This window comes from Erithacus rubecula (assembly GCF_903797595.1).
Source record: "Erithacus rubecula genome assembly, chromosome: 9".
Classification (NCBI taxonomy): domain Eukaryota; kingdom Metazoa; phylum Chordata; class Aves; order Passeriformes; family Muscicapidae; genus Erithacus; species Erithacus rubecula.
In genome coordinates, this window is record NC_136660.1 from 17,969,083 (window position 1) to 17,988,655 (window position 19,573).

The 19,573-nt window shown below is 36.0% G+C and overlaps 1 protein-coding gene across 2 annotated transcripts in view; it reads right to left on the bottom strand.

Annotated features, from left to right (window-relative positions):
* Positions 1-433: 433 nt before the first annotated feature.
* Positions 434-19,573, bottom strand: part of ERCC6 (ERCC excision repair 6, chromatin remodeling factor) — a gene marked incomplete at its 5' end in the record, with an annotated part of 44,233 nt that continues 25,093 nt past the window's right edge. Inside the window, 13 exons of one of the 2 annotated variants that reach the window (XM_079312871.1) lie at positions 434-2,804; positions 3,225-3,303; positions 3,628-3,829; positions 4,413-5,099; positions 5,187-5,332; positions 7,111-7,205; positions 8,186-8,305; positions 8,738-8,848; positions 9,557-9,775; positions 11,572-11,667; positions 13,054-13,170; positions 14,443-14,619; positions 15,069-15,239. In XM_079312871.1, coding sequence (XP_079168997.1) covers positions 2,376-2,804; positions 3,225-3,303; positions 3,628-3,829; positions 4,413-5,099; positions 5,187-5,332; positions 7,111-7,205; positions 8,186-8,305; positions 8,738-8,848; positions 9,557-9,775; positions 11,572-11,667; positions 13,054-13,170; positions 14,443-14,619; positions 15,069-15,239 — 2,649 coding nt within the window. In that variant the 3' untranslated portion in view covers positions 434-2,375. The remainder of the gene's footprint in view (positions 2,805-3,224; positions 3,304-3,627; positions 3,830-4,412; positions 5,100-5,186; positions 5,333-7,110; positions 7,206-8,185; positions 8,306-8,737; positions 8,849-9,556; positions 9,776-11,571; positions 11,668-13,053; positions 13,171-14,442; positions 14,620-15,068; positions 15,240-19,573) is intronic. The other variant, XM_079312872.1, reaches the window with a different exon arrangement.

A 19,573-nucleotide genomic window follows, 5' to 3' on the forward strand; every position in this document is an offset into this window, starting at 1 on the left:
TGTTTGACTAGCACTGTTAGTAAGGAACTGCTTCAGACATTCTGTCAAAATGTGAAAGGAATTCACTTTACACAGGGAAAGCTAAACAAAAAAAATATCAGATGTTTATGGAATAAAGTAGAATTTTTCTGAAATAACTCTTCTACATTAAAATGTATAGTGTCTGCATTATATTCTAAAAAAACTCTTTACCTACAAATATCATATTCTATTTAATCTCATATACTTTTGATATTAACTATATACAAATATTTTTTGAACATTATATTAGTCTTTAAAGATTTTCAACAAAGGCAAGTACTGGAAAAAAGCTAGTTAGGATCCATAATTTTAAACTGTATGAATAATGGAATGATAATTAAAGATAATATGAATCATTTGGTCAGTACACAGCATACAGGTGAAGATGCATCCCTGCTCACTCTTCCCAGTGCCCAAGGACTTCTAGAACACACTTTTGTTTTTCCTTTTTTAATAAGTTCATAAAAGCCAAGAATTTACAAAAAGTACATGCAAATCTATTTACATTAACAGTTCAAGAAGCTGCAAACTCTCCTTATTACACAGGAACTATACCTTTAAAATTGGGAGCATAAATAAAACAGGACACCAAAACTAACAGATAAGGTGACAACAGCAGCTCTGCTGACTGCTGAATTCCTGGTTTCTAGTTGGGATAGGCAGAGATGCATGGAGACATGACACACAAACCAATTCAAATTCCCTACAGCTTTGAAGAAGACAGAAAAATGGGTTTGTTTTTTCTCTTTTTCTGATCCATTTCAAGTCATATCAACAGCAGTTGCAGCCCAAGTTCCTTGTTTCACTTTTTTTGGAAAGAGGGAATGTAAGTGAATATAAATGGAATAAGAGAAAGAGATGTTAGGAGAAGTTCCATCTTCAAATGCTAGTAGAAAAACAAACATTCTTGAATTGTTTGCCCTGTCCAATTCCAGCTTCTGAAAAGCCAAGAAACATCACTTCTTGCAAATCTCTACAGAACCCTTACCACTGAGCAAAAACAAGAAGAAAAGCCATTGGAAGTCTCTTAAAGGTGTTTTTTTTTTATAAAAAGAAAGTTTGTATTTTTGCTTCACCATTCATCTTTGAATATTTCTACTACCTAAAGTAAACAAGATAATTTCACAGTGAACAAAAAAGCTAAAAGTAGCTCAGCTTTCCATATATTAGGGGTAGGAAGGACATTAGGCATATTTGACTACTCCTAGTTCAAGCCATACAGTAATTTCATGTTGCTGCAACAATGTGGTTTTCTTCTCAAAATCTTCTCACATTTTCCACCTTAAAATTTCTTTATGAAGCACACGAGTGCCTTGAAGACAGACCCAATGCTGTACTTGGATTTGATACCAATAACTAGTATTAGAAATTACCCAACTGTCAGGAAACTAAGTTTTCCCGACCTATAGAAGATGAATGACATAACTTCTATATATGCTCCAACTATGCCCCAAATAGTGAGTAAAATACAGTGACACCCTTCTCCCTCTCAGCAGCTAACACCCAGTCTGTGTTAAGGTATAAAATTTTAAGTGCTAGGAGGTAACTGGCCATAAATCACAGTGAAACATATGAACATTTAATGAGATTTCAAGTCCACAACCTGTGACAAACATAACAGTTATTGTTGCCTCAGTTTTAAGAAATACTGTAGAGCAAGCACTTGCCAGTGTGTATGGGACTGTAACTGGATTGCTGATTATGGTGTTAATTGGTGTCTTGGAATTTAGTAAGTTTTCCATAATTATCAATTGTCAGTTAACTCAGTATCATTTTTGTGATTAAATCCCCATGGCATTAGAATTATTTCCCAAGTCAGTTAAACATTACAACAAAATTCTCACTACTGATGAAAGTTACATAAAATGATTCTGATGCACTTGTCAGTACAAGTGAATCTCTCATGCTAACTGCTATCATCTCCCCCCACCCCTTGTTTTTTCTTTTTTGATGGCACACTATGAGCCCTATGACCATTCAAGTAATAAACAGAAAATCAAGGAATTAGTTTTGTGGAATTTCACAGAAATCAAAGTCTTACAACCCACGGCAACATCCATGGTTCTTACTGTAATAAGAGGTCAGTACACCTTCTTCATCCCATTTATATTAAGATTTCTTTTTCAGAAAAGGTGCTATATTTTGTATTGTTTCATCTATGAGGTAGACGGCACTTTAATATAAATAGTATAAATCAGAAATTAAGTTAGCTTTAAGCCTGCAACGAGTCCTGTACCACTGACTGTTCAAGGCATTAATTAATTCAGGAATACAAAATGCTTCCAAAGTCACACAGTGTTCCTCCTTTGAGAGGAGAACGGCGGTCAGCTGGACACAAGAGGGGCCTTCAGTGGTCACCGGAACTCCGGCTTGAGGCTCCAGACGCCTTCCCCGCCGGGGCTGCGGTGGAAGGTGCAGATGTTGCGCAGCAGCTCCCTGAACACACAGGAGTGCTCTGCGGGCAGCCTGCACTCAAACTCCTGCAGCAGCTCCCGAGTGCTGGCCTGCCCGTCCACGCGCGCCTGGAACGCCAGGAAGTTCCGCAGATCCACCAGCAGCTCATCGTACTCCGCTGAGCCCTGCGCTGGGGCGGGGGCCGGCTGATGATTCTCATCACCATCACTCCTCCTCTGCTGGGGTGAAACAAGGTGGTTCCTTGCCCTCATGCGAGCTAATAAAGATGAAGAGTCCAGAGCACTGGATGACGATTCTCCAGATTTTCCATTGAAGTGCTCACTGGAACTACACTTCTTTATATTTTGTTTCTTTATTGTATCTCCATCCTGCAAATAAACATATAGATTATGGAGAAAGCTGCATTTTGAGACCCACAATCTATTAAACAAAATCTGCCTGTTGTTTAGACTTTAAATAACAAACACTACCACTCAGAACTTGATCATCTGAAATATATAATGAAGAGGTGATGTATTCTCAACTTCAGAACTTAGGAAGTGAAAGAAAAGCATTGCTGGTCTTGAACAGATAAGCAAACCACGGTGCAATTTATGACTCCTGTATCTAACTAGATTTCATCAAAACAAAAAATCAAGTTCCCAGGTAATTAAAAATTCTATAATTCTACATAAGCACACAACAAATGTGTATGCTACGTCCACAGCGTAAGTCAGATGTATCACATACAATGTAACACTTCACATGCATCAGCTATTAAAATAGAAATGTTAGCTTGTGTTCCTTACCTTGTGCTTCTTTGCAGGTGATGCACAAGTGGAATGTGAAGAAAGCAGCATGGAGTTTCTTTTCTGACCAAACCGACTCCTAAAAACCCATGAAAGAATTAACTCCATGAAAAATCCTTCTCAAAATAACTAGGATAGTTTTTTCAAAGACAAAGGGGTTTGTGTTTTAGGGTTCTCAGGAGTTCTCTGCTAAGGTCTCATCTACTGTGCAGCAATAATGCTTTCTTTGTACTTCAGAACCAACTACCTACGTTTGTAATATGCTTTCATGTCTATACTAAATATAAAATATGCACATGACTTTGATGCATGTTACTGCAAATACCAAGATAAAAAATGTAAATCTTTAACATCCTCAGCAACTCCTCTGTTTTTGGGACAGCAGAGTGAGAACTGAACTCACTTTATTCCTGATGGTGCACCTGAAAGACCACTCGTGCCTGTCCAGGTTGGCACACCAGAAGCAGCTCCTAAACACTGCTGACGAGAGAGTCTTAGAGCTCTCAGGGCGTCCTGGGCCACTCTGCTTGCTTCTGCTTCCTCCAGTACATGATCTGCATTGGAAGCGTCCATAATGGCATCATGCTTCATAACACTGTGTACCCCTAAAACCAGAGAACACAAAAGGTGAGGGAGGGCATCTCTTAATTTATGTGAAAATCAAACATCACTTTTTAAGTGAATGCCACAACGGCATTTTTCCTTCTTCAGGGTGATTAGATTAAGCACATCAGTATAGTAATTTCTAATGAGAGAACCCCCTTCTTTATCAGTTAAGTAATCAATCTGACAGCAAATCACTTCTGGTGTGCTGATGAGGTCATTACTCACAACAGATCTGGCAATTATGTGGGCAAATTGATCATTTCCATTGTTATGGACAGGACAGACAGAACTGAAACCCTTGTGTAAATGAAGGTTGATTACATCCTGGAAATATCCAGGAGAAACACTGCATATACTTCTATACCCAGAAATGTGGATCTCTCCGAACAGTTTGTGCCAAGGTAATTAGCAAATGTGTAACTGGAATTAAAGTTAACTGGAATTAAATTTAAATGAACATTTTAACTTCCACTAAAATGAGGATAATAAACATGTTTTGCATTGTAGCTCTAACCATCAGAGTAACAGATCTGCTCTTTCCCTCATTTGCATAGGTTTAGTCAGCAGCCAAACAACTGTTACCTGATTTTTTGAAAAGTTTCTGCAAGACATAGTCATCATTTTTCTTTGAGTCTTGCTCTTCACTGTTCTCCCTTCTGTATTGCTTTTGTTTCACTAGATGAGGAATACGCTTTCCTTCAAATTTGGCATCTTTGTGATGTTTCTTCTTAGACTTATCTCTGCAGGCCTCATGTGACAACATATCCACCTTGTGTTTTGTTTTTGAGATACACTTGGAATGATTATTCTCAAATTGCCCATCTTCAGTTTTAGCACCCTGCTTTTCCCAAGAGCCAGCTGCATCACAAGTAGGGCTAAGATCTGTCCTGGCATCCACAGGAGCTGCTCCATGTCCTTCACCAGCCACCATGGCAGTCAGGCATTCAGCATTCTCTGAAGACCCTGCACTGCATGGCATCGACTGGGACAGGCATTTGTCATCACCTTCCAAGCATTCCTCCTTGCTTTTATTGAGTGAATTTGTATCAGTAGCAGTTTGTGCATTCTCTTTTGCATAGCTATTTTGGTCAAAGGCTTCCAAATTTCCCTTGGTTTCCTCATTTGTCTCTATTGCTTTAGAAGAAGAATCTTTCATGTGTGTGGTGGAATAGGAATTGGAGGACTTGGTTGTCTTTTGTGAGCTGTTTTCTGCAAGATGCATATCACGTTTATCAGCTGGCTTTGGGACTTGAACATCTGAACCAGTACCTGAGGAATGAATTAAATTAGTATCCATTTAATTAACAATTAAGATACTTTTTTCTTCCAAACAAATAGAAAAAAAACCCCACGTACCTGCAAAAATTGCACTTGTTTCTGTCCCCTGAGACACATCTGGGCTGTTCAGAGTAAATAGTTCATAAAGGTCATTGGATTTGAAGAAGCGATTCTGCTTAGGATCTTTCAGCACTCTATTTGTTAAAAACTGTTTGAAGATTTGTCTAAAAAAAAAAAGTATTTCGTGCATGAAACAATGTCTAGCTATGTTTAAGTACTGAGTACAGTACTTACACAGAAAACTATAAGCACAAACATTACCCTGCAGAACAATTAAGCAGTGGGAAGATGATGTTAGCTTCCAAAAGACCATCTTGAGTTAGTAACTTTCAAACAACCAAGTAAATTGTTAAACACAGGGATTTATTATTTTGCAACAACCCCATAACACAACAGGTAACCACCATCCTGAGATGTCCTATGAGGCATCTCTTAACTAAGCAATAAATAACTTCACAGCTAGAAATTTTTTGTCCATTAAAATTGAAAAGCTTGCATATGTAACAATAAAACAACCAGAAAGCTCCTGAAAGAAAAACAAGAGTTTGTTAAAATGACAACATTGTATGGGTTCAGTTGATTGGAGGAATCAAAAGCAGCAGAGTAGCTTAGTCTGATGGTGATAACTGGACAACCACTGAAAAGTGGAATCAGACTTGTGGCTGAGAAGAAAATAGCCCACCTACAGTGAACCAAAAGGAACAAATCTCTAGGAGAACAAAGCTGCAAGAAATCTTCTAGTATTGGTAAAACTGCTTCTGTGCCACATTTGTACTACATAGTGTCTAGAGCAAAAGCTTTTACATTCTGTACAAAAAATACATCCCTAAATGAAACTGAAAATCAGTTCTCTCAAACAGTTTTTATCACACTTTTGGCTGAACTGATATTAAGCAGGGAAACTATTTTAAACCCAGTGGTCAAAAGCTAAGTTTTCATTTGCAGGCAAGAAAACACAGGAAAACAGAAAAGACAACTTCTGAAAGTTCAAGGTCCAGTCCACTGCACTATTCTGGAAATAACTGAATTTCTGATGGCTGTCCTGACTGTTAACAGTCTGATTCCCTGATGCAGTCAGTGTTGTTCAAGCAGAAGTGTGCCAGAGGGACACAAACCAAACAACAGCAGATGCTTTGTGTCCATGTGGCAAAACATACTAAAAAAAGGCATCCAGTAAGTGTGGGCATTTCATTATGTAGAGCTTTTTGTTCATCTCAATTTTCCAAGAGGGTATTTCAGTTCTGAAGAGTGAAGTCTAGACATAGGATTCCCATGTACAATCATCTGGAATTCATGTGAGTGAAGCTAACTACTGAGAAAGCTGAATGGGAAAGCAAACAAAAAAGATTTCATTGATTTTGAAAAACAAACACTTTAAAGGCTTTAGCTACATTTTGGAATAAATAACATGAATATGACTGGTAGTTATTGGGATTTAATTCTTTCACTTTGGAATGAATTGGGAATAAAATCAAATTGGGTTTGCACAATAGTAAATAGATATATGTACCACATACATCTTGATATATCCCAAGGAGAATATAAAGAACTTGATGATTTGAATCTGTATTTCAGACTTGTTGAGTCTCATGTTCTGAATAAGGTGCTCACTGTTTTATGCCTGTGTCTCATACTCTTTTTTACATTGAATTCTGGATGTGCTGGACACAGCTACTGGAACAGACTGATAAGGTACACTTAGAACATGGGACTTGCAGCTAGGGATGGAGCAGTACAGCTGGGAGTCTAGTGTGAGAAAAAGGTTCTCCATTTCTCAGAAGAAACTTTTAAAAGTTTCCCATAATGTGCCCATCATGACCAAGGTTGGGGATTACAAGCAATGCGTGCACATGCATAGGTATGTCACTGTTACACCACCTTGGATTTGCTACAAACATTTTCCTGAGCATGCAGCTGTATCCAAAAAATCATTCTGACTGACCTGTGGTATATCTTCTCCTCAATAGTACCTGCAGTGAGCAGCCTATACACAGTCACCTCTTTCTTTTGGCCTATTCTCCAAGCACGCTCCCGAGCCTGGAACACAAAAGGTTTGGTTACCACACGTGAGCCTCTCAAATGTGTCTGACAGAGCTAATGGTCACAGTCTTCCAAAGTATTTAACAAATACTTAAAGAAGTGGTACTTCTAGAGCATAAGATAACTAACTCAGCAGGAAAGGGAAAAGATCTAGAAAATCTCCAATTGTACCAAGAAATCTATGCAAAAATTATCAAGAGATATGTTAAAATCGGAACTTTAATCTAGAATATGTATTTTATATAGAGTTATTCCAGAAGGAAATTTCACAAGAGAGCTTTAATACACACCTTTCCTTTGAACTTTTCTTCTTTAACTTAACTCAAATCTTTCCTACAAACATCTTGATCCAACCACTCTGTCAGTTACTTGTAGATCTCAGAGCTACACAGGATTTCTATAAAAAAGCTTCTTCCTCTCAAACTTGTAAGCACCATATAACTGCTACATGATTTGATAAATCAGAGTCTTATCACATCATGAGACAGTGAACAACTTCTAAAAGCTTAGAGCAGTTCTCTAAGGTCACAGGTACATATCATTATCTAGTGAGAAAGCCAATTTGAGCAGCATCTGTTGTTCTTTTCTCACCCTGCACTGTCACCACCAACAGTCCTGCCTGTCCAGGAGCTTGCACAGCTGTATTTTCCCTTCAGAAACATCTGGTTTATTTATCTTAAAAACACAGGCTACTAGAACTGTTTGTTTGACTGCACTGTAACTGACTACATGAATCAACAATACTGAAGAGTGATAATGTGTAACAGCATATAGGGGATGTGGTGGGAACCACTTAAATTGGCTTTGCCACAAGCCTAATCATAATGTGGAGCTGCACCCTAAGTGATCATTGCTGGAACAGCAACTTAGGAAAGAGCAGCATAGTGCTTTAACACTGTTTGAGGAGATAAGTGTCATTTCATCTTCAGTTTAATTTCAACTTAGCTGGTAAATGGAATGTAATAAATCAAACTCACCTGTGTGTCTACACTGGGATTCCAGTCAGGATCATAAATAATAACCCGGTCAGCACCGACCAAGTTAACTCCAATGCCACCAACACGAGTTGTTAGAAGAAAAAGAAATATGGATTTGTCCTGTGACACAAGACAGACTTTACTAGAGCAAGAATCACCAAAATGTAACATTAAAATATAATTATTTCCTGGATCATTTTATCAGCATTATATGCTAAGGGCACCAAGAGAAGGAATACATTTCCTTGTCTATCTAGTATTCCTTTTGACAAATAAATGTAGTCTGATCTAAATTTCATTTACTGTTATCCAATAAAATTGCTTTTCCCCCTTCTCAAACTTGTTTCTTTCCTTAACAGAAAACCCAATTTAAATGTGAAATAAGAGATTACTTTTTCCTCCCTCTCACAGAGACAGGAGTTTCATTTCACTGAACTGCCCAGTTTTGTGACTCCAACCTGAAGTAGTATATTTACGAACAGAACAGAAAGAAATGGAAGAACTCAATCATACTCATTAATATGTATCCATATGTGGGATGGAACATCTCACCTCATTGTATTTTGTTACAAGAGGCTGTCTGGAAGCTACTGCTGTGGTGCCATCCATCCTGAGGTAGGAATAGTTTCTGTATCTCACAAAGACTTCAAGTATCTGCATCATCTGTGGGCATGGAGAAGATTGAATGAAATACAGACATGAAGACTGAGCATCTGTGTGATGAACCTATAAGAATTTCAGGTACTAACTGCAGTGTCAATCAAAAATGATGATAATGAAAAACTTGAAACTTTCTTAAATGACAGAAAACCAACTGATGTCAACAGGGAAAAAATTATTTCACAGCTGAATGCAGTGGAATATTTGTGCTTGGTTTGGAAAGCCCAGGGCTATAGCTTTAAGACAATTAAACAGACTGACTGCAGCATCTCAAGGAAATCCACAGAAGGAAGACAAAACTGTGAGAACAAAAGAAAAGCAAAAAAATGGTCACTGCCTGTGCAACTGTCCTGAAGGGAGTGATTCTGAGGATCAGACATGCACAGGCACTACACAGAGCATGCAAACTGACTAACCCTGCAACTACCCAGCAGGAACAGCCTGGTAGCACACGGGCACAGCTGACACAGCTTGGACCCAGTGTACTGAAACTGGGCCACTGCAACAATGCTGTGTCATTCCAGTAAAGCTTATTGAGTTTGGGAACTGATTATTCCAAAGGCATCAGTCATTTCAGCAACTTTTTCAGTAAGATACTAATTTTATGAGAAATACACTACAAAAAGTGGTTCTACTTAAAAGTTTTTTGGAACTGACACACGTTTTAAGTAATAGTAATAGCTAAAACTAAAAGCAATTAGCTCATCTTACCTGTCTTGACTGAGTGAAAAACAGCACTCTGTGACCTTGCTTGTGCCATATTTTCAGCAAGGATTCTACCACTATCATTTTTCCAGAACGTTTCCAATATCCAAACTGATTTGGATCCTCCACTTCAGTATCAGGCACACTCTTCAGAATTCTGGGACTATCAGCAACGAAGTCAGGGTGATTGCAAATCTTTCTCAAAGTTGATAGTCCTAAGAGAATCTAAAGAATACAAGAAAAAAATATTTCAATTTTCATGACAAATACTTGTATCTATATGAGTTGTGGACAAGAAAAATAAACAGCAATAGATTAATCCAATCACCATCAATGTTTGTTTTTAATAATCTTTTGATGCTAATACTTGTTTAAGGGAAACTTTTAGGAAAAATCAGTACAAGAGAAAGTGATTGAAATTTGACGTACTTGTGAAACTATTCTGGTGACAATATTAAGGGAATTCTGCAACAATTTCCACACTTATAAATATCAATACCTCCCTAGCTGTAAGGTCATAGTTTTCCTACTGAAAAGGAAAAATTCCACCAATTTGTTTCTTTAAATTATCATGGCTTTCCTTCCAACTCCCACCATATTAGCAGGTAACTTAAGACAGACCTTGAGGATAGTCAGTATACCCACCAGAATGCATGATAACAAAGAATATATGAGTTAACATATTTGAACAAACATACAAAACTTAAATTATCACTTTTGATGCCATGTTAGAAGGATTCTATACAGTTATTCATTCAGTAATATTACAAGTTTTCTTTATACTTCTGAATATTCTGAAAAAGGAATTGCTTGAAATTAATTTTTTAATTTGAAACTTGAAATGAATAGCTTGAAACAGTGAATCCCTCAAGCATTTTGCACTACAAGCTGGATGAGCCTGCCCATAATTTATGGTTTGTTTATACAATGTTTTTTGGCTGGGATTTGCAGTTGTCATCATAGAATATCTAATAAAAGCATTGAAATTTACTGTTCAAAATTTCAGATAACTAGTAAATATGACAACCCATTCTGTAACATCTTTGAGAAATTTCTGCAGATAGTCTTGTATAAGCCATCTCTAAAAGAACAAGCTGCTTAAAGAAATTTTCACTGGGATAACTAAAATTGCTATGCACTTGAAAAAACTTGCCCACTATACCTTTGTGAAAATTTAAAAAAGTCAAACCAGTAATAAGTGTTCTTCGTATGGGACTGCAATATATATGGTCATGCTGACCATACAACTGACTGGAGGCACTGGGTATGAGGGAGAATGGATTTCACAGTTCACAAGACAAGAAAAGGTGGCAAATTACACATTGCAGCTATCACATAATATCTCTCCTCCTAAAAACAAGGGCTAAAAGGGAAGAGTGACATTGCATACATAAAAATGTCAAACGAACCAGCTGTGTGCAACATAGGAGTCACAGGGAAGAGCAGATTCTACACAGGCAGCAGCAGCCAGCAACTGCAACTGTAGCCACTGGGTACACCTTTCACTTGGCCACAGCAATTTCAATACTTACATTGTGAGATGGAGGTGAAAGATGTTGAGAAGTGACTAGTAAGACAGTAATAAGGATGTCTGCTATTTGCTCTGCTTTCTGTTAATACTGTGAAATCATCAACTGTTGCATAACGAAGTTATCACACCTGAACTGTACTCTCAGGACTAACTATACTTGTCGTTGCTTCACTTGGACATTTAGCTGAAAGCATGCATACTGTTACCTACAACAGGTCTTACAAAAAGCCAGAATTTCTTCCTGAGATCACAAACATATTGTGAAACTCACTCCATCCCTCCTTTTATCTGGTTATATCACTACATATGGATCACTAACTTAAATACATTTCATCTAACATTTTTGAGAAGAAAAAACAACTACAAAAGCTGAACATAGATCAGTGTGTTTGCTTCCCTTACTGCTGAGAATCCAGCTAGAAGAAGGCAAAGGCCAGTCCATGACTTTATCCATCAAACCCTACCTGTCACTATCCTTATTAATGCCCACCTGCATGTCTCCATTGAGAATCTGGTAAACTTCTTTAGAGTTGATGTAATTTTGATAGATTTGACGCTGCTCCTCTGTCAAACGGCAAAAGAGGACCTGCAAAACATATCAACCACTCAAACCCAACCTGTGTGAATTTCAGAATTTTACCTGTGCTACAATGAAACTTCACAGACGTTTGACATACTGAAATTCTAAGTTAAAAGACACTGCATCACTAGAAATTAAAAAAAAGAATTTTTAGAGAATGAACATGATCGTTATGATGAGTTTCATGAGGTTTTATGTGCTCTTTCCCAGTAATTAGATCTTTGATCTTCCCCTCAAATCTCTTAATTTTTTTTGTTTTTTTTTTTTTTTTTTTGGTTTTCACTACAAACTCTTTCCACTGTGTCTGTCACATCCCTTACAACTTGCTAATTCTTAGAAGTTTAGCAGATGTGATCTGTACTGTCTTTAGACCTTAAGCATGAAATATAATGATTTCTCAGGTGCTCTGATAGGCTAAAATGGAACAAAATCACTTCCTTGTATCCTGAAAGGCACCCAGCATTATGCTCTAAATCAAACTGACGTAGTGCCCTGTGACCGACAAGAGCAAAAATCAATTTCATTTAAACTGTCTATTTTATAGATTAAGGAACCCAGACTCTTAAATATCTAGACATTAAAAAGTTGATTAATCATAGTACATAGAAATTTTAAAAATTGGGTAAAAAAAGTCATTACAATGCATATGCACAGTATGGTCTACTACTTTACTATGTACATTTTAGCAATGTCTTTCAAAGACTAACATATCCACTTCTCTTTTAGAGGGAGAAGGCAAGAAAAGAGTCAGGACAGAACATGAAAGCCTGAAGCACTGAAACCTGAAGAAGAAGCTAATAATTACTACAACCAAATGAGGATTTGTAAGAATTTCAGTTCACTAATACTTTCAATCTCCTTTTTTAAATGAAAATTTTTCCTGAAGAAACATACCATCTTGCAGTAAAGCAAACAAGTTTCACACCACCAGGCTAATATTTTGAAAATTTATTATAATGTATAGGCCAGTCAGCTTGCAATATGAACAACTGCCAGCAAGTATTTCTCTATTATTTGCTTTATTAATACATTTGCTAAATTAATCTTTCTGTGACAGGAAACAATGCTGAATTGTTTCCTGCTGTCCAAGAGGAAACAGACAGACAACTCATTTCAATGCACTTGAGACCTAAGGGGACAGTATTAAGTATCTCTGACTATACTTCATCTATCCTTTACTTTTTAGATAAGTGAGCTCATACAGACCCTGCCAAGACAGCAGTAATTTAATACTCAGTACAATGGTGAAAGAATATGAATCTTGAAAGCTCTGCAGCTTATCTTTAAACCAGCATTTTATCTGCTACTAGCACAAATAACTTCCAAATTTTCATGAAAGACTGAGTTTTGGGGAGGGACAGGACTCAGATCTAGTAGTGAAAGTAAGCAAACCTGTTCATTTTTATCTGGAAGTGAAAGGCTCATTTTTACATCAGCTTTCATTCTTCGCAGCAAGTAGGGGTTTATGGTATCCCGTAACACACAGGCACATTTGTAAGCAGTTTTTACCTGAAAAAAGGAAGAAAAGGCACAAATTGTATTTTGATTCTTGATAATAATTTTAGCAACTAGCAAAATTACATAATTAGCAATAGGAAAATCTTAAATTCATGGTAGCAACATTAAAATGGAATAAGTAAGGTTTCTTCAGATACCCCAGATTTCTCTTTAAAAGAGACCAAAAGTAAGATATTTAATTTAGAAACCAAAGAAAGAAGTGAGTTTAAATCTGTACAAAACCAAGATCCTCACAAAAAAGTGCTAATACACATATTGAAGATCAAAAAAAGAAGCCTGCAGCAATGGTGATTACTAGACAATAAGTGAAGATTAGTACTCACCTGAGATTTAAAAAAAATATCAGTACAAGGAAATCCCCATGATCACACAAACTAAAGGTCACTCTGGCCCTAAATAGAGCATATGGTTCTATAAGGGGCACTGGATGTGTGAGATAGGTATTAACTGTAATAATGGCTAACAATAACTTCATTTGTCTTAAAGCAAAGCAAACGATATAATCAATTTTTGATATATAAAAACAACTGAAAGGCCAATGTAGTAAATTACTAATATTTATACAAGAGAAGTACTTAAACTTGAAAAGAAAATAAAACTTCAGCAATGCATGCATGCAAAACATTACAAACAGTAGTTAAAAGGACACAAGTTTAATAGCATTTATATGAAACAGTCTGCAAATTATGATGCTGACAATTTATTTACTATCTAGCTAAAAACAGAAAAATATCTAAGCTGTCATCAATACTGAGAACCACAATTACAAAAATTAACAGACAACTATTCAAAAGAATTTCCCAAGTAATTTTTTGCTTTCAAAATTAATTTATCTACTTCCAGACTTCGAACACCTGATTTAGCTTTTTAAAATAAAAACTGTTTTCAGACTGGATTTAAGGATTCCTCTTGCTTCATAATTTGCCAAAACATGATAGCAAACAGGAAAGTTTTATTTAAATACATCAAAATGTGTGATCAGTCACCTCCCAATCCAATTTGTTTATATGCATATCAAAGAATACTTCTAAATACTTAGAGCTTTTGAATGGAATGCCTTGTATATAAGCTGCACTCCTGTATCAATGGAATGGTCTCAGCTGAAAGATTTTTTTACTCAACCAGCACTAATACATACACAACTATTTTTTTGGTTAGTGTCTAGAACAGACAGCATTAAGTATATTTAGATATCACACTAGAAACAACATTAACAGTTGGAACAGTTTCCTTCAAGCAAAATGTTATTTTGGATGCATTTACCTGGACAGGAGAGGCATTGCAATATCCTCCCATGGTTATTGGGACAGAAAACTGCTCCATGAACACAGGCAGTGTTCCCAATTTTCCTGGGAATATAAAGTCAAAGAGGGACCAGAGCTCCTTTAGGTTATTTTGCATAGGGGAGCCAGACAAGATGATTCGATGGGGTGTACGGAACTATTAATAAAAACCACAAAATCAAAAGAAAGTTATTTCATGGTTCCTGGTGTATCCTGCCTCCTGCCTCAGAGGATATTCAGTTTCACCATCAATAAATTCTCATGTCAAAATATGTGGCCTCACACTCATGAAAAAAACAGATTTCTGCAATACACTGTTCATAAACTGTTAGCAGAAAATTCACACCAGCAATCTGATATTTATCACTACTGGTAAATTACTATACAATTTGAAATTTCTATTTTGTTTTCCTCTACCATACACCATACTTCTGTAAATTTACCCACGTAAATTCATTAAAAATGTTAAATAGTTAAATAATCAAATACAAACCATTGTGTTTTATGCTTTAATTCTTTATTAATGATCAAACATATATTTTTATGATAGGCTATTAGATATTGGAACCTCCCTCCAGAGCATTTAAATTTATTTTTATAAAGTACCTGCTTGCATGCAAGTGTGACTGCAGCGTTTGGATTTCGGATTTTGTGACCCTCATCCAGAATGACATAATGCCAATCATAGGTGTGGATGTTGTCCTGCATCAGTCGAATGTATGAGTAAGATGTAATTAAAATTCCATGGCACGAAGCAATTTCATGAATTAGTTTCACCTAAAAACAAAGGTGCACATTGTCAGTGAGACAGAATCCTCAGACCTACACACACACAGATTTGCTGTCCAAGATACATATAAAAAGTATTATAAAAGCAGATCTACAATTTACTTTGCAAAGAAAATAAGTACATGCAAGATTTGATTATATAATTCTTAGCTCATCTGTCAAAGATTTGAGCACTTGAATACTGTGTTATAGCAAATCAGAGTTTATCAAAAGCCTGATCAGAAGGAAAGAGTGTGTTTTATTTTTGATTTTTTAAAGGCAATGTCTGAAAAAACAAACATTGGATTTGATTAAGGTAATGAGTTTCTTCAAGTTCTTTTACATTTACTTCATAGACCCAGCTTTGTGTACTGCAAGAAGATCATGAATGTTAGAGCAAAATTAAACAAGTGAAATACTTTAAAACAAATACAAAAATCTATTTGTTTAATCCTAAATTCTGTCCAATCTTTCTCATTATAGGATGAATACAGTTGCTATCAGTCTTCAAATTTTGTGCTTCTCTTGTAAGCTTTAACCTTCCCTCAAGTTTTTACTAGCCTTTATAGCTGCAAGTTATGTAGGGCAGGAACAGTCTATATCACTTTTGACAGTGTCCAGGACTCATCTTTATTGCCTTTATCCTCCATGTATAAATCTAGAAGACTTAATAGCAGATGATGAAAAGGGAAAAACAGAAAGTACAACTGCCAACAAATTTGCTAAAGGAAAGACAATCCCTTTATTACTAGAAGTGCCTTTAATTAAAAAAAATAACCCACAAAAAACCAATTAAATAACAAAACAAAGGGGAAAAACCCATGTCAAAAACTCAGATGGTGTCAATATTCATAATCTTTTACTGTAAAATTACTTACACACACCCCAAGATTCAAAAACCTCTTTTCAGTTTAACTGTACAAGAATATCTGCTTTCTGATTATCATCTCCTGATAAAACCACAACACATTATTTAACGTTATCACGAGTCTCAAGAGAATATGTAATCTTTAGAATAATTTGTATTACAGATAGAGTAGGATTTCTCTGCAGGTGTAGACATCCAAAGCTTAATTCTACCTGGTACATTATCCACAGTCTGCAACTTTTCTTGAGTCTCAGCAATGGTCTGTCATAGAATATTGTAGACATCTCTACCCAAACACTTAAGACAAATCATCTCGGGTGATTTAAAATTAAAAGCTTGTAAAATATGTAACCTCTCCTAATTTTTGCAATTAATAGGGTATGTCTGCAATTAGTCTGACTTACAGAATGCTACACTCTTGTCATTAAAAGATGTTTTGTGAAAGTGCTGCTGTTATTATGGAGGCTCAAGAGACCAATCCCTCCTAGAGGGCAAACAGTGGACTGGTAGAAAACAACAGCCATAAATCACGCTGTCAGGGAGCAGAGAGAACAGAAGTGAAACACAGGCACATGAAGGCCATTCATTGTAAACACACCAAGGCAGAATCCTAGTCAGGATTTACTGAACCTGGAATTAATTAAAGTTTCCTTCAAGCTAAATTTTTAATAAACAAGGATTTGTGCTGACAATGAAGAAATAGATGAACACAATTTTATCAACTCACACTACAACACTAAGTCTCATTTTACTGCATTGGGTACGTTTTCAAGGTAGCCTTTGCTTTAGGTGCAGCTTTGGAATAATTCTAAATATTTTAAAACATGGTAACAGATCTAATATTGGATACAAACTCTTGAGGGTGTGGTGTTTTATAATTTAAGATATATTACAATGTATTCTTTAGTCCATAGTTCTTGTTTTGTTAGATTAAGGCACGCCTAAATTTTAGTTTTTCCAGAAATACACTCCAATGAAATATTTCACTAAATTTAAAAGAGTGTGCTTGAGAGAGACAAATCCTACTAATGCCAGATTACACAAACAGTTACCTAATTTTGAAATTTTGCACTCTAGCCTTTATCTGATGCTAATGATAGAGAAACACGTGATTAGATTGAGTAATTATGAGCTTGCATTTTTGTTCAGCACAGTACTTCAGGCCTGTACAATTCAGGGACAGTATTTTCTCATCTTGGGTGACAAGTTGATGGTGTTGTCTTGTCTACACTGGAGCACATGAGATGTACAAAGATTGGATGAATTTGGGCAAGCACCATCTCTTAAGGCTAAAAGGTTTATGATTTATTCTAAGACATATCTCTAAGCAAATTTTTTTTCCTGTTGGTACCTCAATATACCTACAAGCTTGTTTCTGAAGGCACAAAACCCATGTAATATTTCTTTTTTTTTTAGTCTTTTAAATATATTTAAGAGGACCTGAATCTCATGTCTTAGGTATTTAAAATGGTAATTTTCTTAGACATAATGTGCATGTTAAGACTGAACTTAAAGAAATAGACTAGTGATAACTACAAAATTCACTACACCTTTGAGGCAAGGGTGAAGTCAGAGATAATATCTAGTCACTTATCCAACAATATATCATTTGTGAATCAAAAGTGCATTCTTCAGCAGGCTTATCACCATCTCACAACTAACCATTAGGTCTGAAGATCCATAAATTCAACATATAAAACCTCTTTATTATTTCCTTGCCCCAACAAAAAAACCTAAATGGTACCATGAAGAGGCTTCAAAAGAACACATTATAATGTTTAATAATGTAAAAGTTGCAATAAAAAGAGCTAAAGCACTTATTACATATTTAACAAGAATGCTACTTCTTGGAGCTTGATACTAATTTTATTTGAGTTTGATCCTTAACTCAGAAATAGAGCCTGTGGCTAAAATATATGTTCCATATGCAATCATGCCAATAACTGTAACCTCCTGAAATTTATTTTCTTTACATGGAGATTATGTACTCTACTTGAGGCTAGAAGGTCTAAAATTTTCCATGTGTAAAGTCATCTTCAAAGAGATGGCTTCACAGCTGCAAGCATCATGAACTGCATTTGACCAGAATAAGGGGATGCAAAGTTACAGATTCACAAATGGTATGTGACTAACATCAGAAAGAATTGTTAACCTCAGTGATACCTGTTCTAAAGATTAAGAAATTAAAAGTTCAGCCTTGAACTTAAAAAATACAGACTCCTTCCATACATGATAAAATAAATAACCAAATTTCATGTTGTCTCTTACACTCTATGGTTTACAAATGCTCATGTGCCAACGGAAGTTTTAAAACAACAGGACAACCTCTTTGCACCTAAGGCTTTTTTCCAACATTATTAAAGATTTTTCTTCTTACCTTTTATTCTATACCAGAAATAAAAAGCACTTGTGATACCCTAGATTACATTAGATTTACTTGTTTTTCTTCTCTCATGCTTAGAAGTCTCAGAGCACTTGATGTTTACAAACCAGATTTGAGTGTACACCATAGTAGGAGCTTAAAAGTGTAAGAGAGCACTACAGGACATTTAGCCACAAATGCTGTACCTTGTTCAAACTGAAAGCTGACTTCACAGGGGAAGACTTAAATCTGGTTCCACCTACTCCAACTTAAGCACATTTATCATCATAGAAGAGTACAATCTTCTGTAATCACAAATAATAATTATTTTTAAAAAGAGCAATTTTTACATTTCATCTGAATGCCTTAAACTCAAAAGTCTTGGAAATCCCTCCAATTTGCTACTGTGTCTTCCTTTCATCATCTAAAATACCAATCTGCCTTCCCTTATAGATAGCTGAAGGCCTTTAGCCATAGTCCAAGAAATTTACCTCCTCTACTGTCAAAATTTTCTACCATTGTTATTTTAGAAAAGGAATAACATAGTCTCTCTTTTGAGGCTCTAGCATATGCTAAAAACTACATGTGTGATAGCAGTGAAATGTCTCAATGACTCAACTGAAACAGGCTGACAAGATTTGAAGCCAATCTGGTGCTTACAATTCAGGCTGTTATTTCACACTATTATTGTGAAAATCCTGTATTATTGTGAAAATAACTGTTTGCAAAGAAAATCAAAATAGACTGGTAAAAAGGTTAAAATCAGTGTCTTTCACTTATCACATTGCTCAAAGTTCATTTGTAACACTAAAGAAGTGTCACTAATTGAACAGATGTGGGAAGTATTGCCTAGAATCAATTTATGATGAAACAGTCAGAACAGATGTCTTCTCTACTCTTCACTGCCAAGTGAAATACTTTTATGGGCAACTCTGAAGCACTGGGAGACAGGCTCTTGCATCAATGCTTGTGTATCCTAGCAGGTACACCAGAAAATGCCTGTTCATAAAAGTGTAGGATTTCACCGATGTTGAAAGATTTAGTATTTGCTAATATTTCAGGATTCCTAACAATGTTATGGCAAAAATTACATCCATCCATCTCACCTAAAAC